The sequence below is a fragment of the Perca fluviatilis genome, chromosome 9 (assembly GCF_010015445.1).
Source record: "Perca fluviatilis chromosome 9, GENO_Pfluv_1.0, whole genome shotgun sequence".
Classification (NCBI taxonomy): Eukaryota; Metazoa; Chordata; class Actinopteri; order Perciformes; family Percidae; genus Perca; species Perca fluviatilis.
This window is the reverse complement of record NC_053120.1, coordinates 35,615,745-35,641,277: the sequence shown is the minus strand read 5'-3', so window position 1 is coordinate 35,641,277 and position 25,533 is coordinate 35,615,745. Positions and strand designations below refer to the sequence as shown.

The 25,533-nt window shown below is 42.5% G+C and overlaps 1 protein-coding gene across 5 annotated transcripts in view; it reads left to right on the top strand.

The window, feature by feature from the left end:
* szt2 (SZT2 subunit of KICSTOR complex) overlaps positions 1–25,533 on the top strand; it is a 165,818-nt gene that overhangs the window by 10,301 nt on the left and 129,984 nt on the right. For 4 of the 5 annotated variants that reach the window (XM_039812483.1, XM_039812481.1, XM_039812484.1 and 1 more), the window contains exons 9-23: positions 761–839; positions 990–1,078; positions 2,997–3,165; positions 3,999–4,116; positions 5,324–5,437; positions 6,693–6,896; positions 9,427–9,524; positions 11,293–11,431; positions 12,335–12,658; positions 12,855–13,062; positions 14,383–14,430; positions 18,468–18,595; positions 20,930–21,197; positions 25,077–25,245; positions 25,425–25,517. In XM_039812483.1, the coding sequence (XP_039668417.1) occupies positions 761–839; positions 990–1,078; positions 2,997–3,165; positions 3,999–4,116; positions 5,324–5,437; positions 6,693–6,896; positions 9,427–9,524; positions 11,293–11,431; positions 12,335–12,658; positions 12,855–13,062; positions 14,383–14,430; positions 18,468–18,595; positions 20,930–21,197; positions 25,077–25,245; positions 25,425–25,517 (2,248 nt within the window). The remainder of the gene's footprint in view (positions 1–760; positions 840–989; positions 1,079–2,996; positions 3,166–3,998; positions 4,117–5,323; positions 5,438–6,692; positions 6,897–9,426; positions 9,525–11,292; positions 11,432–12,334; positions 12,659–12,854; positions 13,063–14,382; positions 14,431–18,467; positions 18,596–20,929; positions 21,198–25,076; positions 25,246–25,424; positions 25,518–25,533) is intronic. The other variant, XM_039812482.1, reaches the window with a different exon arrangement.

The window sequence follows — 25,533 nt, the reverse complement described above, 5'->3', positions numbered from 1 at the left end:
ATAATTATTGCAGTTGGTATGATGCGCAGTGGCGATTATAGTAGCAATATAAATAACAGAACATTGTGACATTATGCAAGGCCAGTTTTTTTGTATAGCACCTTTCAACAACGAGGGAATTCAAAGTGCTTTACGTTTTATAAACACAATATTATAAACTGAGCACAACAATTCCAGGATGCTACGTTTGTTTGGTGTTTTCATATTTAATGAGTGCAGCTAATTCTAATGAATTATAGCTGTTTGAACGTAGGCTGGTTGACACCAGACCCTTCTCAGTTGTAACTGAGAGTGGGTCTGTGGAAGGTTCATTCACAGCCCATTTCCAAAGGGGCCAACGGACGCCACTCAAATGCCTCTGGGCGCAATTGGATAGTCCTTCAACCAATCAGACCGACGATCTGGGTGACGTAACAGCAGCATCAGCGGGTTGCTGCGCTTCGGTGGCCGTCATGATGAATGTAAACAAAAAGCTGCTCGCCGTCGCTGCGCTATCGTCATCGTGTAAAGCCCCCCTCAACCGTTGTGATTGGTGCCTCGATTTGGAAAAATTGGAAATGGGCTTGAATGGGCTCTTGGCCAGACTGACTTGCAGAGCAAATCTCAAATTTGCCGGAAGTTCGTCAGGGTTTTCCCAAGCTAGTTTGAATGCTGTTTGGCTCGTAGATGCTTGAAGTCATAGCAGCTGGCTTGGTTTAATGTGAGATAAAGCAGCTTTGTGGAATATGTTTCCTAAAAATCCCTCTTGATGTCTGTGTAGGATCCGCATATCAGAAGGCTTTCACTTTGCTGCCAGTGGAGAGGGCATCATTAACATGGTGATCGAGCTGCCAATGAAGGTAAGGAACAGCAGGACGCCAGATCTCATACATCACGAAATGCTGACGCTGCACCATTTAGTTCATTTTCATCTTCAGTGCTGTAATGTTTATGTACAGTACATTCCTAATTGTTTCTGCTGAATTACATTTTGAATTTCTATTTTTCAGGGCATGTCGGGGGATTCGGACAGAGAGAGTGACTCTTGTATTGTTCAGTACATCCTGTTTCCACCTCACTCTACATCTACCAAGGACAGGTAAGACGGGCAGTAATCACCTGTCAGCCTCTCATTCATTAGAATGGGGTGGTGACACTGAGGACAACAACAGTGCCCCGCAAAGATTTTTATTTATTCTTACAAATTTATCAGAATTTGCTCGTGGGTCTGGATTGAACTGTCACTCCGTCCAGGTCCAGACTGCAGTCCGTCATTTGGTGATGCCCGGTCTACAGGTTTTGATTCCAACCATAGACAGTAAAAATAGTGGCCGTAGTAGCCATGACGTCACCTATTGGTTTGTGGAATGATGTTTTGAAGCCTCGAGTTTGGCAATATGGCCGTCTGGGAAGACGGGTCGAAAAAAGTCTAACAAGGTGCTCTTTGGTGCAGGGGTAATCCACAGTATCAGAACAGCATGACAACCAAGGCACACTTGGCCTTTATTGATGCGGCTAATACAAAGCAATGGGGAAAAAATAGGCACCAACGCATTGTGGGACACACGCCTTCTTCAGGGTGACTAACCAGAAGTGAGATACAAACAGGAAATATAAAGAACAAAGACAGGAAGTGAGACTATACTCAAAACCATAGTAAAGGGCGCCCGGATAGCTCAGTTGGTAGAGCAAGCGCCCATATATAGAGGTTTACTCCTCGACGCAGCGGGCCCAGGTTCGACTCCGACCTGCGGCCCTTTGCTGCATGTCATTCCCCCCTCTCTTTCCCCTTTCATGTCTTCTGCTGTCCTATCAAAATAAAGGCTGAAAAAATGCCCCAAAAAATAATCTTTCAATTCAAAACATAGTAAAATAGAGAATGAATCAGAATGAAGTGCTCAATATTGGTGGAAAAATAATTTAAAAACCGAAACAAAAAACAACAGCTGGAGCTGGGGAAGATGACACGGCCAAGTCGGTGTTGTTTACGGTTGCAATGGTGCTGTGCTAAGCTAAACGCTAAAGAGAGAAAGTTGCCATTTTTAACCCTCCTGAAGCGAGTCATCCAGTGGAGATTTAGCGGCAGGTAAACGCGAACCTCCAGATACTGGAGCCATTCGTCTGCATGTATGGCAGAACAGAACATCGGCAAACTTTACCTTAAGTTACCAGCTGACGCTAGCGGTAGCTAACAGTTAGCTAGCTTGTTTAGCAGAATGGTGAACAAGACGTTTTTAGGCAACCAAAGTGTTCCAACTTGAAGGGAAAACGCACAGTGAGAGGGCCAAAGTTTAAGATGAAAATGTATTATCGTTATTGTCTACTTTAAAATAAATGGGCCCATCATTTACTAAATGAACAGCATGCTGTATAGAGAAAGACTTGAAACTAGCGATTGAGACCATGAACTCGTTATGAAAATGTGTACTGAGGTAATAAATCAAGTGAGAAGTAGGCTCATTTTCTCATAGACTTCTATAGGAATGGACTTGTTTTTGGAGCCAGTGGAGTTGCCCCCTGCTGGAAGTTGGATATAATGCAGGTTTACGGCACTTCCACATTGGCTTCACTTTTCAGACCCGGAAGCTTCGTCCTATATTTGTACAGCCTGGAGCCTCCCGTCTCATTCCCTCCCGTCTTATGCCCTCCCGCCTGATTCCTTCCCCGAGCTTCCACTTTTCAAAATAAAAGCTTACGTCTGGTCCACTATTTCTTCGTACTTTGGTTTTTTGGATGATTTTGAACTAAACATTACGGCAATCATGCCAATGAATAAAATAATTTTTTTCAGCAGATGTCTTAGTTACAACACGATTGAGCAAAACAGTTTTGTGTTTATATGTGCAGGATTAATTCAGTTTGGGAAATCCCACCACTGTTCTACACAAAATGTACAGTGGCTTTAACTCTGATGTATGGCCTGCTTACCTTGGCATTCACACCGACCCTCCTCCGCGAACGCTGGCATCATGTACATTTTGTCAGTCTGTTGTCTTCTGTCTTTCATGGGACTCCAGCTTCTCCACCGATGACGACAACGACACAGAGGTGGAGGCCGTGGACATGGACACGGAACTGAACCTGGTGACCGAGTGCTGGGTGGAACCGCAGAGCGGCATAGTGATGAACTGCATGGACCACCATCGCCACTTCCAGGGCCTCAAGTACCAGGAGATCCCTCAAGCAGTGTGTATAGCTTGTTTACACAGCAGCTAGTCCCAGAGGGGCAGTCCGTCCACACACCCGTTCACTGTAAAAAAAGAGCTGGGGGACCTGGGCAGTCAGACCAAAAAAAGCGATCCGGCGATTTGCTGCAGGGTTGTGCGGCGGGGGGAGAGTCAATGAAACGGCCCATTTGCGTGACGTCCTGTTGTGTTCTTAAACCTACCAACAAAGGAGAGAGAAAAGAGACGAGTGAGACATAGCGAGTGCTTTATTGTTGCAGAAAACATTCAGCCATTACACAAACTCCCAGGCAGTTTAGTGTTTGTGTTTCGTTTTTTTTCCCTCATAGTGTATTAAAACTTTCCTGTGGCAGCGATAGAGGCAGTGATGTTTCCTGTTTCCTGTACGGGGCTCTCAGACCGCCTAAAACCAGAGCTCAAGACAAGTCTGATCTCTTGTTACATGATTGGCCACCACAGCCTGACGTGGGGTTGCGTTTCTCCAAAAGTTGAGTCGGTCTCAACTTTTCCCCAAACGCCCGCTGCGCTTTTTTGAGTGTCCCCCCTGCAGCAACCCCCACCGCAGCCTAAACACACTACCCCCATTAAAAATGAATGGAAAGACCTGTGTTGTAGCAGAACCGTCGGACGGCTGACGCAGGCTGTCTGAACGCAGCCTAAATCACTGTGTGTGCGTGAAGAGAGCTCAGTTTACTGTTGTTATCTGTACGTGAGGATATTTTAAGACCTATCAGGTTGTTTCATGGTGATCTGCTGTGTTGTTGTTGTTGTAGATCTTTCCAAGGGATCTGGTCTGTATGTCCACCATGGTGATCTGCTGTGTTGTTGTTGTAGATCTTCCCAAGGGATCTGGTCTGTATGTCCACCATGATGACCTTTGAGTATTTGAGCCAACTGTGTCAGAATAAGGACCAGGTCTGCTCACTGCCAGCTGGACTCAAGGATGGGAGAGGTAATCAGACATCTCACATTTCCTACAATGTTACTTGACACTGGACATACAGTAAATTCTCAGATGGTGTATTCAGGTCCCTCAGGTAGCAGCACCACAAAAGCACACCGTAGAAACTCTCTGACAAAAGTTAAAATTCTGTGTTGAAAATAGGACCAAAGTCTTTAAGTAACATTTGCAAAGTGTTATAATAGTGTAGTATAAAAGCAGAAGTATTCACTATGCAGAAAAAATGGTTATACTATTAATTATATAATAATTTGAATTATTATTACTGATTCATTAATGAGTAAGCAACATATACTGGTGGGTACAATAACCAATAAGAAAACCTATTTTATTTACTCATCACAGTTATGTCTATAAAGTCTTAATTTGTAAAGTAACTACTAACTATACCTGCCAGATGAAAACAGTATTCCCCTCGTGTAGTGGAGTAAAAGTGTAAGGTAGCATAGTAAGGCAAGTAAAGCATAAATAACTTAATTATACTTGAGTACAGTATTTGAGTGAATGTACTTAGTTACAGTACAGGCCAAAAGTTTGGACACACCTTCTCATTCAAATGCGTTTCCTTTTATTTTCATGACTATTTACATTGTAGATTCTCACTGAAGGTATCAAAACTATGAATGAACACATATGGAATTATGTACTTAACAAAAAGTGTGAAATAACTGAAAACATGTCTTATATTTTAGATTCTTCAAAGTAGCCACCCTTTGCTTTTTTATTAATAAGGGAAAAAAATCCACTAATTAACCCTGAAAAAGCACACCTGTGAAGTGAAAACCATTTCAGGTGACTACCTCATGAAGCTCATTGAGAGAACACCAAGGGTTTGCAGAGTTATCAAAAAAAGCAAAGGGTACCAATATATACCAATATATTTATTAGTTTATTAGTACCAATATATTTTGTGTTGTACTAATACCTGTCCCCTTCAGCTACTGGCTCTGTCATATTTCCCAATCTCTGCGATGTCAAATATGTGTATTGCTGTATTTGAAAGGAAAAGCTGTTATAAATTGAAGGATGGATTATTTCCTGTGTGTGTGTGTGTGTGTGTGTGTGTGTGTGTCTGTGTGTGTGTGTGTGTGTGTGTGTGTGTGTGTGTGTGTGTGTGTGTGTGTGTGTGTGTGTGTGTGTGTGTGTGTGTGTGTGTGTGTGTGTGTGTGTGTGTGTGTGTGTGTGTGTGTGTGTGTAGGAGAAGCCCTGGCCTCAGAGGACAGCATTCACATGGTTCCCTTCCAGTTTGACCTCATTCAGCTGCTCCCAAAATGCCAGCAGGTTGAGCTCTTCTTCCTTACATTCAGTACAGGTACGACAATCAGACGCTCCATCTGCCCAGTTCACTTCAACAATGAGAATGATATACATCCATCATGAAATACAACCTTTTCCTGTAGACTTTGGCTATGTTTAGACGGAAACGATCTGAAGAGAAAACGCAAAAGTGGCGTTGCGTTCTCACTTTTTATTCTCCGTTTAGACGAGCGTTATTGGGGGGGAAATCTGGGTGCATATGGTGATGCAAAAGTGGAAGTGTGAAATGCAATCCACCAAGTCTGCGCGCCTGTGTAGAACCTTTCTTCTACTTGTCTCCCTCTTCTCCTCCTCTCTCCCTCTCCTCTCCCAAGCGAACAACAAAAGCTGACAATTTTGTCTGGACAGACGAGGAGGTGGAGTTATTGCTCCAAACAATGCGCGCACACACACACACGCGCGACACACACACACACACACACACACACACACACACACACACACACACACACACACACACACACACACACACACAGTCTGTTTTTTAACCTTTAGACGGGAATGCGACGGTGGAGCATTTTTAAGATTTCCACTCTGGATGGTGGTTTCACTTTGCGTTTTTAAGCCCCAGAAATGCCGTCTAAATGAAAGGCACATCTGATAAAATATTTTGCCGTTTTCACCCGTGAGTGTATTCGTGTAAACAGAGCCTTTGACTAAAAACAACAACATACAAAACTCTCGAAGGGGAGTGAAAATATACCTGAGTAGATTCAATGCAAATGTTGTCAATGTACAAGAAAGAGAAGAATCCCCTAAGCAAAAACAACAACAAAAAGGGGGCAATGACTCAAAAACAGTGATTTCCTAGATGTGTCACTACACATTTGTCTTGCAATTTTACTAGAAACCACATTAAAAACAATTTAAAATGTTTAAACCAAACAAAGAAAGGCTTGGAACATCTCCACTTACTGCAATGAATATGATATTTACCCATGAGAGCAATCATATTAACTCTATCAGATAATGAGGAATCTATAGTATCCATATAAAAGAGGATGTGTGATCGAAAGTTGTTATCAATCCTAAGTGACAGCCAATCATGTAGCTCGGACCAGAAGCTGTTGGACACAGGGCAAAAAAGAGAACATGTGTTCCAAAGTCACATCAGCCACCTCACAAAATACATACGGATCTACTTCAAATTTGAACCTTTTTCTAATAAAGTCAGCGACCGGATAGATTTAATATTTAGAAACCGTGCGTGTTCCTTGTTGTCACCTGTGTCTTCCCCTTCCTGTGTGTAGCAGTGGAGACGGAGGAGCAGATTCACGGCTCCCCCTGTCTGTCCAACGAGCTGCTGCTCAGCCTCTTCCACAGCAGCCTGGAGCACGAGCTCAGCGACCGAGAGATCCCGTTAGCCCCCAGCGACCACGGCTCCTTCATGCACCACATCTTGGAACGAGAGCGAGACGGCCACGTTGCTCCTTTCTCCTTACCTGTTATTAAAGGTATAGTAAATGATGTAAATCCAATATTTTTTTTTTTTTTTTTTGTCAAATTCAGCGAATACCTCCTCACGCTCACCTAGCTCTCTAGTTTCTGTGTGCGCTGAAAAAGAAACTGGTGTTCATACACAGCGCGTGTAATTGGAAAACAAACTGAAAGGAGTGCGCGAACCCCAAAACACTATTCCAGCCAATTGGCAACAGGCAGCGACCGTTGATGGTGAAAGGCCGTCTTTCTTAAGCCTGAGACACAGCAATCGGCCGTTGGACAGTCTGGCAAGGTCAGCGACTCGAGTCTGTTCGATGTGTTCCGTGCTGTTGTCCGTCCGAGTGGCCGTCGGCCTTCATTTTGGCCGATATGACATCGACAATCTGATTGGTGGAGTGCTAACCCGGAAACCAGGAGCGGGATGAGCGTGACTAGCCTTTCAAAATCTGACGAAAATCTTTTAAACTGACTGTAGGAGCATTGTCAATCTGAAAAGAAGACAGATTCAGCAACTGCATGGCCTATTTCTCGCTTAAAATGTTTTCAGAAACACGTTTCGGTGAACTATTTTAGTAAAATCGTATTCTGAACAAGCCGCCATGACAGTCTGTCTTTGAATTTCCGGAGAAGCCGGACCCACGTGACGCGTTCGTCCAATCAGCTGCCGGTTTTCATTTTTGGGCGACAATACAGATTAGCACCGCCTGCTGTTATGGAGACGTATTACGTCTCGTCACTTTGGTGTGTTTCGAGGAACTTTTTTGACCAATTCAGGGAGACTGATCAGTCCAATTGCCTTTTTCTGCCGAGGGTCGGCTGTCTGGTCGGTGTGACTGAAACTTTAGTCATCCGTTTTACAGAAGCGGATTACTCTAATTCTCCACACTTCTTAACCACGCCTTCAGGCTGTTATTCCCTGGAGCCGACATCGGTAAACAAAAGAAGAAAAAACTTTGACTATTAAAGCAACAGCAGAGAACTTTTCCTGCTTCGGTCCCCCTACAGGTTGGAAGCGGAATTGTCCATTACATTATGCAAGTTTGCCAGATCGGGTAGCGGATCTGTAGTTCGAATGAACTGGACAATGTAATGTAATGGACAATTCCGCTTGCAACCTGTAGGGGGACCGAAGCAGGAAAGGTTCTCTAGTGTTGCGTCGCTAAGTTTAGTTTTTTTTAAATTTTTTTTTATCATAGATTGACTCAAGTGTAGTTTTCGTTGTCCAGCGGGTTTGCTGAGATCCTAAAGAGGACTGTTTTGGTGTTGAGAGAAAAGACTCCTTATTAAATGAAATGTATTAAAGGTCTATTATGTAATGTATTTACTGTAAAAATCCAAAAATGACCCCAGTGCGTCATCAGATATTAAGGAAACTTGATATACTATCTTTTCTGACAATCCTTTTTGAAATTTCCGTTCCGTGATGGAATTTCTGTTTGCGTTTTGGCCTGTGTGTTGTTATCATCTGCCCAGTTTGACAGCCAGGCCGGGTTGCCAGATATACCTGTAAAAACGTAAACCCAGCATGCTAGAGCTGTAGCATTAGTACAGCCATGGAAGCAGCAAACAGGGATCAACGAAGATAGATTTTACCCAACCTAAAAAAAAAATGGCATGTTTCTAACAGTTGCGTGACTAGAGACCTAACAAACCCTGGGTAAATATTGGAGATGTATTTGAAAGATGGAGACAGCTTGGAGCCCAAAAGGACGCCGAGTTGACTAATTTCCTCTTGAACAGGTAAGCATTAGCTTCAGGCTAATTTATCACAGCCACTAGGGACAGGCATTTTATGTCATTCCAACATTTGCACACTCCCATTGAATTATATAGCTAGAGTACCCGAGTTGGTTACTCGCAAACACAATTGAGACACAGCCAGTAAAGTGATCCCGCTGCCATGCTAACCCTGCTAACAGCTAACGTTACCGGAGGAAAAAGGCTGATTGGGACAGCCCTAGCTTTCAGGCGATGACATGTACCTTCTGTTTTTATTTATTTTGATCCGATGCAGGAAGGGTTTCCTGATGAGCCGCTGTCTCTTCTAATGTAATCTCACATTGCCAGACCTTCCTCCACAGCGCTGCGGCTAGTCCACACAGCATTCCTGCATGGGAGAAAAACGTGCTCTGGTTTATTGGCATTTCTTTAAACCAATCACAATCGTCTTGGGCGGTGCAAAGCGCCGGACGGAGCAACGGTGCCGCTGCAAAATAGCCTCAGGAAGGAACTTGTTTTGGTGGAACATGTGTACTTTTAAAAGTTGTTTTAGTCGTGCAACAGAAAACTCAGATTGGACAGAGAGTCTAGCTAGCTGTCTGGATTTACTCTGCAGAGATCTGAGGAACAGTTAACCATAGTCCTCATAAATCCACCGCAGTTTAGAACGCCAGCACAAAGAAAGCGTAAGGTATCGGACATCCGGCCGAAAAGAGGGACCGCCGGTGGAATTTCTGGCAACATCGGTACAATCCCAGAAGTGGAACGTCGTGGATATGGATTACTCCTAATGTGTCTCAATTTCTGCCTCTTGTGTTTTGTCAGAGGAGTGTGTGAAGCCTCCAGACAGACAGGACACCATGACGTCGTTCCACACCACTGGCAGCAGCAAAGAGGTGATGGGATCTACCAGCACTTTACAGGTAACCCAGCCATCAAAGAACACACATTCAAGCGTTAATCCTAAATCAGTCATGCACGTTCATATACATTATATATAGTACAGAATTAGATTTTATATTTTTTATGTATTCATTACATATGTTTTATATTTAATTATTATATATTCATCTACCTGGCACTAACAGATTAAAGGTCAGAAATAGTTTTACAAAAACACTTACATAGACTGACACCAACACAATAGGTCCTGTATGATAGATAATCAGATTAGATAATAATAAAAGAACAAAGCGCACCCACCTACTTATTGACACCACACCTCAAATACTTATCATAGCTATGGGGCCCTGTCTTGCACCCGGCGCAGTGCAAAGCCCGACGCAAGTGTCTTTGCTAGTTTAAGACCGACGCAGTTGTCAATTTCCCGTCCAGCGACCGCGTCATTTAAATAGCAAATGCACCTGAGCCCATCTTTGCACCCATGGGCGTGCAAAGACGGACGTAACCGATGCGGGCTATTTACAAACAGGGCGCACTTGGGTAAAATCGCAGATTGTCTGCCACATGAGCGAGAAGAGACAAGTTGCGCTTTCAATATGCGCTCATGGGAGGGTCGTGGGGAAAGTGGGAGTTCCACCCAAAAAGGTGGGAGGATAAGTGCAAAGTGCACCTAATTATATATTCCGTGGTATTTACAAAGACTGTCAGTAAGAGCGCGCCTCTATTCTGCGGGGGAAATTCTCCGCCTCTTTAAACCAGCCGCAATCGAGTTTCCTCGTAGACCTTTATGCCGCTGGTGAAATGGCAACAGCAATTTGAGCAAGACGAAGACATAGGCGAGGCTGAAAATATTTTTAACAGAAGAATCACACTTTGTCAGTGAACACAACATAATTTAGCGTTACAGATCAAGCAGACATGCAATATTAGAGTTACTGGAAGAAATCAAAGATGAAATTGAATCTCCCACTCAGCGTTCACATCCCATTGCAGCAGTTGTTAAAGTCCTCGCTACATTACAAATATTGGCATCAGGATCATTTCAAACAGTCATAGCATCAGCAGTGGGAATATCGCAGTCTGCACTCAGCCATATCATAGCACCAGTACCGCTTTGCTACAGCGCAATTTACGGTATAGTGGGCGGAGAAAGACGCTGATTGCCTGATGGGTGTCAGGGTTGATAAATACTACGCAAACTGTGGAAGCATAGCGTGCGCTATTACCGAACTCGCATAAACGGACGCAGCGCAAACTGCGCTAGTGTTAGTAAATCTAGCCCTCTGATTGGTTTATTGCATGTTACACCCAAAACACACCTATGAATTAATGAAGACACTAAGTACAACCCTTGTGAACCATGCGCCCGGCACACAGACCCTTTTTTCCGCCGTCAAACTAGCAAAAGTGGATTTGGATACGCCCTAAACAGACCTGCGCCGTGCGCTTAGATTGTTAAAATAGGGCCCATAGAGTTAAAGTAAAGGCCAAGGGGATATTTATTGCCTATAGCTTCTACAATATCAGTGAAGGGTTGCCAAGTCTTACAAAATGTTTCAACGGAACCACGCAATGTATATCTGAGTTTTTCCAGTTTTAGGTGCTGCATAATGTCTTTGACGGCATGTCCCAGAATATCAGACAAAGTTTTAAATATTGAGTCCCAGACACTGGCTAAAAAATATTTTTCCATTGGAAATCTGCTTTGGGAGATGTAACAAGGAGCTATGTGTATTCCTAACAACTGCAGTAATAATCTAAACATGTGTTTCCTCTGGGTCTTGGTAGAGTTTCAGTAATGCAGACCTTGTGGATGAAGAGCCCTTGCTGGGGGAGAGGAGCTACTCTGCGCCACAGTGGAGGTGCTATGCCAAGTACATCAGCTCCCAGCAGATAATCCTCACCTTCCTGCCTGCTTCCTTCACAGGTACACCTGGCATTGTGTTTACTATGATGTGGTTCTTAGGTTTTGAACACAGAAAAAGTTCTCTCTGGTCCAGTTCAGTGGCTGGTTCAGATGAGTTTTATTCACTGGGCAGTGCAGGCAGAAGTTCTCAAGAAGCTGTAGGATTCTCTCTGACCAGAATGAGTTTTCTATCCATTTCATACAAGGTTACAGGAAACAACAGAATAAACACAAGCTGAGAAGACATTCACTCACAAAACTATCTAAGTAGATTTGCATTGACCCAATACTGTCTGCTCAAACTATTGAAAAATGGTCCTTTGTTTAAATGAGGTGTGAACACCGCTGGAGACTTAATTAAAGGTGCTGTAGAAATTTGAACATCGACAACTTCTCAGTCCCTCCCCCCTTTCTGCTAAAGCCCAAAAGCCCTCCCCCCACAATGGAGAGCTGTACACGATAGAGCGCGTGTGAAGAGTGGGGAAGGGGAGGAAAACCCATGCGCGGGGGAAGGGAGGACGCTATGAAATGCGTGTGCCTGAGCAGTGATTGACACATAGTTAGACACCCCCCTGGCCCTGATTGGTGCATCTGAACAGGGAGCAGTGGATTTTTGCAAATCACAATACAGGCTGTAGGTGGTGCCAGAGGAGCCAGATTTTTTTTTAAATTACCTGCTTCATGTAGTTCTACTCGAACATAGTTTCAGTTTCAGCAAATATGACAGAAAGTTAGTTTTGTAAGTCTTAACTACTGCACCTTTAACACAGGAAACACTAAAAGTTTATTGATCAGAGAAAATAACAGGAATCAGGAATCAGTGAACAGGAAATTTGATTTCACAATAAAATGAGACTAAAACTGTTGGGTTATTCATTTTCTTCTACACAAGAGATACATGCGGCTACTGTGTTCATTTTGCAGATGTTTTGATGTTGATGGCGTCCGGGCTGGAGACAGAGCCTCAGAGTAACATCAGCACGCAGGAGGACGACACTCTGACTCCCGGCCACAAATCTCAGGCCGACTCCCTGTCCGGCTCCACCGGTGGGCTGGAGAGTCTGAGGTCTGAGTCCGGCCTCAGTCTGCCAAGGAGCTCCAGCAGTGGACACTTAACCGCCAGGTCCCCTGTGCTCTCACCGCGTCCCGAGGGACAGACTGGGCCCGCTGATTCACTAACCCTGGACCAGGACAGCTGGGACAGCAGAGGGTCGGAGACAGAGACCGGGACAGAGACCCCAGGCTCAGGTCGGTCTCATGCTTTTGTCCAGAGTTGTAGTCAAAACCAAATTTGTGTATTTCAGTCAAGAATGGGTCAAGGGACAAAGTTAAGCAACGCCACACACTTGTTTACTGTTACCACACTGATAAATTACATTGTTACCACATGTGTTTAACACACACCAGGTAGTGCTGATAAATTTGACTTTTCTTACTCTCCCAGATCTGGGAGAAAAAGAAGGAGTCCAGTTCTCTGAACCACAGAAGGCCAATTTTCACATCAGCTTCAGCAGGCAGGTTTCCCACCAGAGTACCAGTGACAGCAGCCAATTGAAGTGTCCAGTCTACGTCTACAACTGCTCCCTGGAGCAGCTAAAGGAGCAACTGGTGCACCCCAACTCCAGCCGCCAACCCAGGGACATCTTCTTCAGGTACTGTGCTCACCTACAGAAAGAAAGCTTCCAGATAGAACTGGTACCCAAGTGAAAAGGTTTTCAAGGAATTACAGTGTTTATCTAGGATAATAGGATTTAGATTTTGATCAATTGGATCATGTGTGAGGTTATTCACTTTCCAAACATCATGGCCTGTTCTGCAGCAGAACTGCTCTCTGTGGTCTGCGCCAATGGACCACTGAAGGGTCCAGATGGTGAACAGAATGGATCTCTGCAGTGAGAATTTCTATGTCGTCAATTGAATTATTAAAGGTCCCATGGCATGACATTTTCACTTTATGAGGTTTTTTAACATTAATGAGTTCCCCCAGTCTGCCTATGGTCCCCCAGTGGCTAGGAATGGTGATAGGTGTAAACCGAGCCCTGGGTATCCTGCTCTGCCTTTGAGAAAATTAAAGTTCAGATGGGCCGATCTGGAATCTTCTCCTTATGAGGTCATAAGGAGCAAGGTTACCTCCCCTTTCTCTGCTTTGCCCGCCCAGAGAATTTGGCCCACCCATGAGAGAGAGACATCATGGCTTTCAAACAAGCAAAGTGGCAGTTGGTCAAGGCAAACCCCTCCCTCCTCAATAGCTACAGACACAGAAATGGCACATCCTAAGGAAAGCTCATTGTGGGACTGGCTCTAGTGGCTGTAATTCTGCACCCAGGCTGAATTTCGGGAAAGAGACTTCAGATACAGTATTAGGGGACCACAAAGGTCTATAAAAAAGAGACTTCAGATACAGTATTAGGGGACCACTAAGGTCTATATAAAAGAGACTTCAGATACAGTATTAGGGGACCACTAAGGTCTATATAAAAGAGACTTCAGATATAGTATTAGGGGACCACTAAGGCCTATATAAAAGAGACTTCAGATACAGTATTAGAGACCACTAAGGTCTATATAAGAGACTTCAGATACAGTATTAGAGACCACTAAGGTCTATATAAAAGAGACTTCAGATACAGTATTAGGGGACCACAAAGGTCTATAAAAAAGAGACTTCAGATACAGTATTAGGGGACCACTAAGGTCTATATAAAAGCATCCAAAGAGCACCATGTCATGGGACCTTTAAATAGTTTTGTTGTCTTGGCAATCATTCTGATCACCAATAATAATATTGTACTCACCAAGGTCATTTCTGAGATCACCGAGAAGAGCCAAGTTGTAATAAGCATGCAGGATCCTTTAATTGAAACATTCCCCCACCATTGTTTGACATAACTGACCCATGAATGTTGTCACATGACGTTTTGAGTCCAGTTGTTAACATGTGTGTCTCTGATTATCTTCACGGGTGAGAATAGAGCTCAAGATGCTGAATCCTGCGAGATGTATCAGCAGAAGCAGTTCAGGTAGCTCTGCTCGATTCTGTATCTCCGCTCTCCAGCTGCTCAGCTTTCATTGGACGCGCTTGTCTTCTGTCCAGTGGGGAAGGGCTGCTTTTTCTAATGCTGTCGGCTCCGAAGCCCCGGCGTGTCTGTGCGTCCTCCTCAGGCTTGTGTTGCTACATACACACAGCGGGTGCAGCGCTGCCACACACTGAATGCAACATCCAATTCAACTAGTTCCCTCTTCACACTAGTCAGTGTTAGAGTAGCGCAGGCCCAATGCACATCACCAAAATAAGTCAGAATGTTCACTTTAGGTATCGACCAATTATCGGCCCGGCCGATTATCGGGGCCGACGTTTGGCAATTTGCAGATTATCTGCGTGAGTGTTTTATTTTACTGGTAACCGATAAAGTTAATTCATTAAAAAGTGCGCTACTTTGGCTCTGCTGTGGCTCTGTTACAACACCTCCAACCAAGCTGTTGGCATTTTAAAAGTTGAGGAAGCTATTTTGTTTTTATTTATAATTTTCTTTTGACTGTGTATTATGATTAAAGTTTCAGTTTTATTAAATAATTGCTTAAAGTGCTCACATTATGCTCATTTTCAGGTTCATAATTGTATTTAGAAGTTATATTTGAATAGGTTTATATGGTTTAATTTTCAAAAAACACCATATTTTTGTTGTGCTGCACATTGCTGCAGCTCCTCTTTTCACTCTGTGTGTTGAGCTCTCTGTTTTAGCTACAGAGCGAGACCTCTCACTTCTGTTCCATCTTTGTTGGGAGTCGCACATGCGCAGTAGCTAGGTAAGGACTACTAGCCAGTCAGAAGCAGAGTATGAGGGCGTGCCACGCTAGCAGCTAGGCTAGCATTATAAAATGTGTTACAAAGTGACGCACGTTCGTCACGGATGTAAAGGCTGGACTACAATAGGGGTGGACTTTGTGCTTTTTCACTTTGTAAACCTATAACATGCACAAAAAAGATATATAACACAATAAAGGAAAGGCAAAAAGCATAATATGAGCACTTTAAAGCATTTAAACATGTTTGTGTAGGAGTTTGTAACATTCCTAAATGTTAATTTTGACTTAAAGATTTTATTTTTTACTGTTTATATATATATATATATATCAGTTCCAAATATCGGTTATCGGTTTCATTAACTACTAATAGTCTGTATCGATATCGGCCCTGAAAAACCAGTATCTGTCGACCCCTAGTTCACTTACCTTACGCAGTGTGTGTGAACTGCTGGCCTGTAGCACTGGTCAATAAATCACTTGGCTTTTGTCATCGTCGTGAGTTTACACAGAGTTTTGCGAAAATGATCATCTTCACCAGGAAGTCAGGAATCCAAGAAATGGATTTTTATTATCCAAGAATATCACATTATAGAGTGGGCAATGCCAAATATTAAGGATATGCAAGGGGGCCTGTGTTTGTGCATTACACAGAATGCTTCCCCTCAGCTCTACAGAGCTTTTAACTTCTTACCTAACTGTTTGCAACAAGTTCCTCTTCCCACAAGTAACCAAACGTCAGTAAGCTTTCAGTGTTTGATAATGATGTTTTACAGACTTTTTTTAATTGACTGTATTTGTTCAGGTATTTTGACAGTGACATTGAGCAAATTAAATGTTCCTATTAGTGGGAATTTCTGTTGCACTAATGATAACCGGTACAGCTAGGATTGTAAGTGTCGTTGGCTGAAGCCACTACCCAGCGCTCTCTGCTGGTGACTACCCAGAAGTCCAGGAAGGCACAAATGAAATCTAAGGCACACTGGAAGCGTCGCGCGAGCGTGTCAGCCGCGTGGCGTGTCTGTTTATATTTAGGCTCCCATGTTAACAGGTTAGAGCTTACACACTGCCTGCGTGAGACGCGTGCCTGCTAGAAATAGAACCAACGCCTATTTTTCACGCGAGACGTGAGCGTGTTGGAAGCGTTTCCAGGCAAAATAGAATAGGAAAAGATGTTTATATGTCATTGTGACACGAATACATATTAATAAATGACATTTTGATGTTTGAAAGCCTCTAGGTTTTGATATAAATGCAGATATATGAATGTAATTGAAAAAAAAAAATTATTTTCTAATATTGCACCTGTCAATATAGAACGAATTATTCTGGAGCCTATTTTGCTGTCAATACTGCCGACGTTGTCTTTGCTGTAATCAAATCCGTATATATTTATGTTTAACATGGTATTTCATTTTATCAATGGGAAACATACATGTGTCCAGACAAGGCTAGGAGCAGCAGCGCCGCATCAGACATGTTTCTGGTGTGTAAAGACAGAAAAATCCATGCAGCTGACACGCAACAGAAATGCCACGCTGAGTGGCAACAGTGCTCAGACTCACAACAGTGTCAGATTCGCGGTTTTAATATGTTGTGGTCAAAGTGTGCCCATGACTGCAACAAAAACATTATACCTGACTTCCTTTTGATTTGGAGAACCACATACACTGGTGAGGAAACAAGGATAGAGTTTATGAGATTACATGTAATAAAAACCAGGAGCACGCTATAGAAATCATTCTCAAATAAAACCTATTGATCCATCCATAGGTTGATACCAAATACATTGCTAAGTCACTGAGTACCACAGAAGCAATCATTTACTATTGGTACATTATAAAACTAATTATTGATACAATAGAGGGAAAAAAGATGGGTATTATAAATTGATAGGTATGGGACAGATTTAATTTAATTTGAGATTTGTATTTATTTATCTCAAACAGTATGTTGTAAAAGAAAAAAAAACAAAATATAAAAACACAAACGGACAAAACGGCTTTTACCAAAGAACAAAAAAAAGGATAGGTTTGAGAAGGAGCAGGTGGATGTGTAATGCTTTTATAGTCGTCAAATTACATTCCTCTCTAAACTTAATTCTGCAATTTGACCTTTAAAATCTTATATTAATTCATCTTTTAGCAGAATTATTTTGCAGATTTAATGATTTACAGTATATATAGTATACTTTTTTATATTTTACAATGCAAATTCAATACATTTCAAACTAGTGAGTTCCAAAAGTAAAGGTGTGTGTGTGTGTGTGTGTGTGTGTGTGTGTGTGTGTGTGTGTGTGTGTGTGTGTGTGTGTGTGTGTGTGTGTGTGTGTGTGTGTGTGTGTGTGTGTGTGTGTGTGTGTGTGTGTGTGTGTGTGTGGAACAACCGGTTTATTGAACTAGAGTTTATTCTAACTGTGCTTGCAGCAGCTTGGCAGGAGACTGTGTATGTCGCAGCAGTTTGTCTTGACACCTTGCTGTTACATGAATGAAAATGCTTCGGTGATCGATGTCTTTTTTTTCCACCTGTTTCATGTTTTTTCCTCCCTTTTGTCCTGACGATGTTTCAAACGCATGCTGCGGAGGTTCAGCTGTCCCTCACAGGCTCGTCGTCTCCTTGGACTGTGCTTACTGTAGTGGAGATCTGGGCTAAATCTATCTAAATGCTTATGCAAAATGACACAAATGGAATTGTCTATATGTCTTTTAAACTAAATTATATTTTTGTTACACATATGTGGATGAGGGCTGGGTATCATTCAAAAATGTACGATACCGATACTTTGATACCGGTTCCTAAACAATACTTTTTTCTAACCAATTTTATAAAAACAGAAAGAGATGACAATATTACAAATTACGCCACAAAATATTTATTTTTCAGTTCCTACTACGTGAGTCGTCTCTGTGTAACCTAGAGTTTTTCCTGCGTGTCTCTACGACGTGTAACGTTAGACAGCCAATCACATGTCACATTATTAGATCTTGGTAGAAGCATGCTGATTGGCTCACTGACACTTATGAGATTTACTTCTTAGGTATTGAAATTGGGTATCGAATGACTAGGCAGTTTGTATTGAATATGATACCCAGCCCTGATGTGGGATTAAGGTTATGTGCATAGACATAAATCTACTGGAAATCATTAAATGAAGTTCTAGTCCATGTGGGTTAAGCAGATCCTTTATTGGTCGTTCTAACTCAGTATATGTTTCCTGTCTGGGTGTGTCTGCTGTGCTCTTGTCCTCCGGCAGGTCCCTGTCCCAGGACCGCAGCAGTCCGTCCCCTTGGACCGACCTCCTGGCTCAGCCTCACAAACACAAGGAGCTCGCCAGCTACTGCAGCCTGCTGCAAGAGCACTACCACCAGAGCTACGTCAAAGGTGCCCCACCAACATACACCTGGAACAGAGTTATGTCTGCCCAGGAATTATAAGTCTTATATTCTTCACTGTTTCATGTTGCTAGATATAAAAATGATAACCTGGACTACGACGGCATATTGACCGATTATTAGCCCAACAGCATGTCTTTACAGCAGCATGGCTAACGCCAACAACGGAAGCTAAAGTTACCCACAGTCCATCAGGTGTATCTCAACTATGGATCTAATAGTAGCCCAAAATACACTTAGTAACAAATTATTAAAGTAAAATCGAAGTACAAATTCAAACTTTATTATATTATTTAATTTATCTGTGCCTTTATTATCTGCTGGTACAGTACAAAACTGCCCAGTTCAGTATTTACACTCTGGCTCCTTTAATGGGAAATGGGTTTACTACAACTCTTAACTCTTACTACTACACTGTCCACTTCTGTAGAGCATCAATTGAAACAATTAAACGCTGAGAATGTGGGGAAGATTTTCAATTCTTTTTTTTTACTGCATCTAACAAAACTATCCGTAACCAAATCCCAAATGGAGCTTCATGAAATTGATATATCATCTCCTTAATAAACACAGTGTGAGAAAAAATTTCTTTTGTTTTTCTTCAAGTTGTGCATGCTCTACAACTTTGATCCAGATGTTCTGCCCTTCAGAAGCATGTTGCTACATTTGTATCACTATGCGATGATGATGTAGTCATTTCTTGTCAATAAATGCATCAGTTCCTTGACCGAATAATAATACAGCTTTATTTACACTACATATTTCATACAAAAAAGATGCATTAAAGTGAAAACCAATCATAAGCATTTGTTAGAGACTGTAAATAAGATATGTTTAAAGAATAAGGCTGATATGATTTTATATTCTTCTCATTGTCAACAAAACCCACAATCTGTTAGTCCGTCTCTCAATACTTTCTGACTTCCTGTCTGTGATTCTAACCTCTAAGCCCAATGGTTCCTACTGAAGACATAAATCTTAAAAAATGCTTCACAAATATATAGTTGCATTAGCATTGTAAGCATGCTGATGTAAGCATTTAGCTTACGCCAAAAATAACAATGTATGTGTGTTCATGGTAATGAATGAAGAGTCACCTTGTGCGACAGTAGGTACTGCCGCGTCCACTGCGTCCACCCATGCTCTGCTGTACCATGCTAGATCCCGTAACGCCCTGCTGTGCCGGCTATGACATGAACTACTACGACTACCATTGTAGTCACTGTTCCATTATCTTTATTGTGACTATTACGCCACTGTTCATCATAACCCCAACCGGCCCCGTCAGACACCGCCTACCAAGAGTCTGGGTCTGCCGAGGTTTCTTCCTAAAAGGGAGTTTCTCCTCGCCACTGCTAATGCTTGTTCTTGGGGGAATTATTGGAAATGTTGGGGCTTTGTAAATTATAGAGTGTGGTCTAGACCTACTCTATCTGTAAAGTGTCTCGAGATAACTCTTGTTATGATTTGATACTATAAATAAAATTGAATTGAATTGATGTGTGTTTAATAGTTGTTGGACAACAATGGAGCTCTATGGCACACAGGAAGATATGTCAGGCTTTCAAACACACACGATGGTTGACTTATCCTTCACATACACTGTAAATAAAAAAACGTTTATGAATAAGAATGAATGCCGTAGGTGAAGAAAAATATCATGATAATTATATCATGTACGTTTGAAAGCAAGCAGAGGCAGCTCCAGAAGCTGGGAGTAAATATTTCTTGTGGAGTGCCTCAGTGTTCCATGCTGGGCCCCATTCTTTTCTCTTGGTACATGCTTGTCAAACTATGAACAAGGCCTGAGGAATCGGTCTTCATATTACAGGATACATGCAGATATTTGCACCACAAATCCATTGAAGAGTGCAAGTCCGACTGTCACTGACTTTCGTTTGACTAATTAAAAATACACCGGTTTGTTTTAGATTGGTTAATCGCTACATTATAATACTACAAAAATCAGACAAAGCTTTGCGTAAAGTAGGGCTGGGTATCGTTCAAAAGGTTTCAATACCGGTACAGATACCAATACTGTGACTTCAATACCGCTTCCTTAACGTTTTCCTAAACGTTTTTCGAGAACAATTTTTGTATTTAATTTTCAGCTCCCACTACGTGAGCAGTCGGTTTTTCCTGCATGTCTCTACGAGACTTTAGAGGCAATTAGGCCAGTGCCTAAAAAGTATTGAATTTGATACCCAGCCCTAGCGTGAAGTGTGTTGTATTAAATTGTAAATGAAAGTCAGTAGCTGCGTGACTTACCAACCTGCGTGGAACACGGCACCAGTCATTGATTTTCCCACCTTGTGCTCTGCAGGTGTGTACCGCAGCCTGCAGCAGTCCTACAGCATCAGCTCCCAGGACCTTTTGATGGCCATGGACTACTGTGAAGAATCCCTGCAGGAGATCGATGTCACCTCCTTCCTGCAGACCCTCTGCGGACACATCAGGGTCTTCAGGGAGCAGAGTGAGACTCCAGGAAGGGGAGGGAATCCAAAACCTTCAAGGAGCCCTGCCACCTTTATCATTGGAGAGGTTGAGGAGGACCGAGCAGATGACAGGGCTGCCATGGCCTCCTTGTCCAGGTAAGACATGTTTATTAAAGTATACTAAACATAACCAACCAGGGTTCAACATTAAAGGTCCTATGACATGCTGCTTTTTGGATGCTTTTATATAGGCTTCAGTGGTCCCCGAATACTGTATCTGAAGTCTCTTTCCCGAAATTCAGCCTTGGTGCAGAATTACAGCCACTAGAGCCAGTCCCACAATGAGCTTTCCTTAGGACGTGCCATTTCTGTGTCTGTAGCTTTAAATGCTAATGAGGAAGAGAGAAGCTAGGCAAGGTGGAGGGTGGGGTGTGGCCTTGACGAACCGCCATGCTTCACTCGTTTGCAACATAGACAGTATATAAGAATGGACCAACAGATCCCGTTGCTCTGGACGGAGACCAGTGAAGGCTATTAGAAGCACTTTTCCGGTGAGCGCTGAGCGTTACTGCGCAGCCTCCAACTGAGAGAGACAACGTAGATGTGACGTGAGCAACCTGTCTGAAAGTTGTAAGTCTTCTGGTAGCTGTGCCAAGAGAAATCTCAATCATTCCCAATCTTACAGAGACGGAGAGCGTAGGTATATGTAAGGAGATAACATGGGCACAGGCTAATTAATGCTAACTAAAATGCTAGTTAACATTAGTAATTAAACCTAAACAGCTAACATAAGTCGAAACAGCCTGCGAGCTTCTCCTGTACTATACGGTAATTCCTCTACTATGTGACACAATCGTTAGCCTATTTTTACAAAAACGTCTGCTACGGAGCCATAACGTGAGGTACAAGGTAATGGAACCTTCTATACATTGTCGTGTTTCTTTAGAAATAAACAATGGACAAATAGAGTCTTTAAAAGCTTCAGATGTAAAGTTATTTGCTGTCAAAGTGACGTCAAAATGAATGGCAGTCAATGGAATGCTAACGGGAGGTGATCGTTTTGTAGCATCATAATGGCGCCATAGGAGGTTCGAGTTCTGAAGCGAAGCTTACCCCATTGGTTTGCAAGCCATGATGTCGCTCTCTTTCTCATGGGTGGGCCAAATTCTCTGGGCGGGCAAAGCAGAGAAAGGGGCGGTAACCTTTCCCCTTATGATGTCATAAAGGGAAGATTCCAGATCGGCCCATCTGAGCTTTCATTTTCTCAAAGGCAGAGCAGGATACCCCGGGCTCGGTTTACAACTATCACCATTTCTAGCCACTGGGTGATCATAGGCAGGCTGGGGGAACTCATATTTATGTAAAAAACAAAAACAACTGAAATGTTCATGCCATGGGACCTTTTTTAAAGTTTTTTTTCACTTGTCCGGTCTGACAAGTGAAAGAAAATTCTACTTGCCCCAGTACATTTTTACTGGCCCATATACAAATTTTTTTATTTAAAAAAAAAAAAACAACGTTGGAATCTACTTGCCCGACATGGCATTTTACTTGCCCTGGCCAAGAACCTTTATTGTTGAACCTTGTTGAAACCTACAATTTTATAGTTTTTTACGTAGAGCTAAAGGATTGAATAACAGCATGATATACAGGGTGAGAGAGAAAAAACAACAGCATGATAACAAAGTTGCCTGCTTATGTTCAGGTTTGCATATATAACTGCAAGATAAGGAGTGACCGCATTTCATTCCATTCCTGTGGGTATTTGTCTGAGGAAGACCTGTAGTTGGTTGAAATGTCTCTGATCAGATTAAAGGATGCTGTGATTCCAGGGGGCAGGTACTTAGTACAGGCATTATGCAAAATCACCCCACACAAGTCTCATAAAGGTCTCCACTTTAACATATAAAAAGTCCTAAAAAGATCCAAGTGGTGAAAAGCATTGGAAAATACGGAAATTAATGATGCCACAATTTCCCATGGCTACCCATGTTAAGGGAGACGGGTGAATAGGGAAAATATTTTGAATAACCGATACCACCACGAGGAGAGCCTCATCCGCTCTTCAATTTGTAGGGGCTCTTCATCTGTGTACTCGGCTGAATGAATACGGGCGGCCATCGAATTATAATGACCTCGTCCACATTGTTAACATCGTTTAAATATTGAGCCATGGCACTGAAAATCTTTTAGGTAACAAGAACCTATAATTTCTGTAAAATTACTCCAAAAACAACCAACTCTCAGAATGCCGTTCTCCCTGCACTTTTAGTAACAATCTGAGCCTGTCAGTGGCAGTAACAATCATTTAGTGGAAAGAAATCGAGGGTGCACAACTGCCCCATTTAGTTACATTGTTCATGGCGGCCGGTTACAGCTTTCTCATTCAAAACTGCACCGATTTCATTGTTCACATGAGTTTATTAGACACAAATGCATGTGGAAATGGGGTTGGCCTCGGTTGAGAAAACAAAACAAAATCACCCTTTAAAGGTCCCATGGCATGAAAATTTCACTTTACAAGTTTTTTTTTTAACATTAATATGAGTTCCCCCAGCCTGCCTATGGTCCCCCAGTGGCTAGAAATGGTGATAGGTGTAAACCGAGCCCTGGGTATCCTGCTCTGCCTTTGAGAAAATGAAAGCTCAGATGGGCTCCTTATGAGCTCATAAGGAGCAAGGTTACCTCCCCTTTCTCTGCTTTGCCCGCCCAGAGAATTCGGCCTGCCCATGAGAGAGAGACATCATGGCTTGCAAACCAGCAAAGTGGCAGTTGGTCAAGGCCACACCCCCACCCTCCACCTTGCCCCCCTCTCTCCTCCTCAATAGCCACAGACACAGAAATGGCACATACTAAGGAAAGGCTCTAGTGGCTGTAATTCTGCACCAAGGCTGAATTATGGGAAAGAGACTTCAGATACAGTATTAGGGGACCACTAAGGTCTGTATAAAAGAGACTTCAGATACAGTATTAGGGGACCACTAAGGCATATATTAAAGGGACTTCAGATACAGTATTAGGGGACCACTAAGGTCTACATAAAAGAGACTTCAGATACAGTATTAGGGGACCACTAAGGCATATATTAAAGGGACTTCAGATACAGTATTAGGGGACCACTAAGGTCTATATAAAAGAGACTTCAGATACAGTATTAGGGGACCACTAATGTCTGTATAAAAGAGACTTCAGATACAGTATTAGGGGACCACTAAGGTATATATATAAAAGCATCCAAAGAGCACCATGTCATGGGACCTTTAATGCTATTTGCAGAAAAGCTAATCATTTAAAATGGTGCTATTTAGGTTTTAAGATACTGAACGGTCGATATGGACCTGTTGTGGACGTTGGTTTGACTTTGATGGTTAAAAGTTATTATTGGTTTTTGGTAACTGCAATCAGTGGCGTAAGGAAATTCTTAAAAACGTGCATTCCTGCAATACAGTTGTTACCCACATCTCATAATATTATTCGTTACCTGTTGAGCCTTAAACTTGAAAGCTGCAAACCAATGAATGAATGTGAGTCAGATTGCTGTGTGTAATGCGAAAGCGGTCACATGTAGTGATAAACCCACACAGAACTCTGCGCTTCCTCTCAGCTCCACAGAGCCTTACGGTTTGCTTTAGTCTTGCTGCAGCCGGCATAAACACACTGTCCACTACCGGCCCGGCAACAACTGGAAGACAAAGTGTCGCCTGAATGTATAATTAGGCAACTGTTTGCTCTCATGGCTGATAACATGTCAATTCTGTGTTTACTGTCCAAAAAATGAGGTCTCATTATCAGAATCAGAAAAGGGTTTATTGCCACACTAAGTTAGACCTTTGTGGAATTTGCCTTGGTGAATGGTGCATACATACACAACCATACAAAGTAATCATACATTTAGAAATAAGCCAATAAATAAGGAAACAGAAGTATCAGTCAATATCAGTGGGGGTCCGGGGCCTTGTTGATGAGGCTTTATTTACATGTTACCAACGAGCTATTACAATTATGAATGTCTAATGTTAATGCTTCTGACAATAGTACTGAAATGGAGGATGCTGCTGAAGCTGAATCTAGAGGGAAATCCTCTCCTACATCTCCACTGCTCCCTGATGAGTCCAAGACAGCCAAGATCCCAGAGTTCCCTCTGACGCTGCTTCACACACAGGCCAAGTGTGATGTGTATCCAGATGTGCGTAACGTAATACAGGTATTGTCTGAGCTCTTAATTATTAATCTCCTGCTCATGGTTCACATTTTCAAGTAGATCTGATGATTCCTTTTGATCAAAGACTCTCAACTGAGTAATTTAATTAGTAACTACATGAGCTAATAAGCTAAAAAGGTCAAACTGATGTCAAATTTTGACAAAATCTAATCATTCAACAGGATAAATTCATGGGGATCGTGTCTCAGTATTTCAAAACTGTGCCCTCCAATCCACACTACTTCTTCTACTGCCCGCCTTCATACAAGAGAGACGTGAGTTGACCAAGTT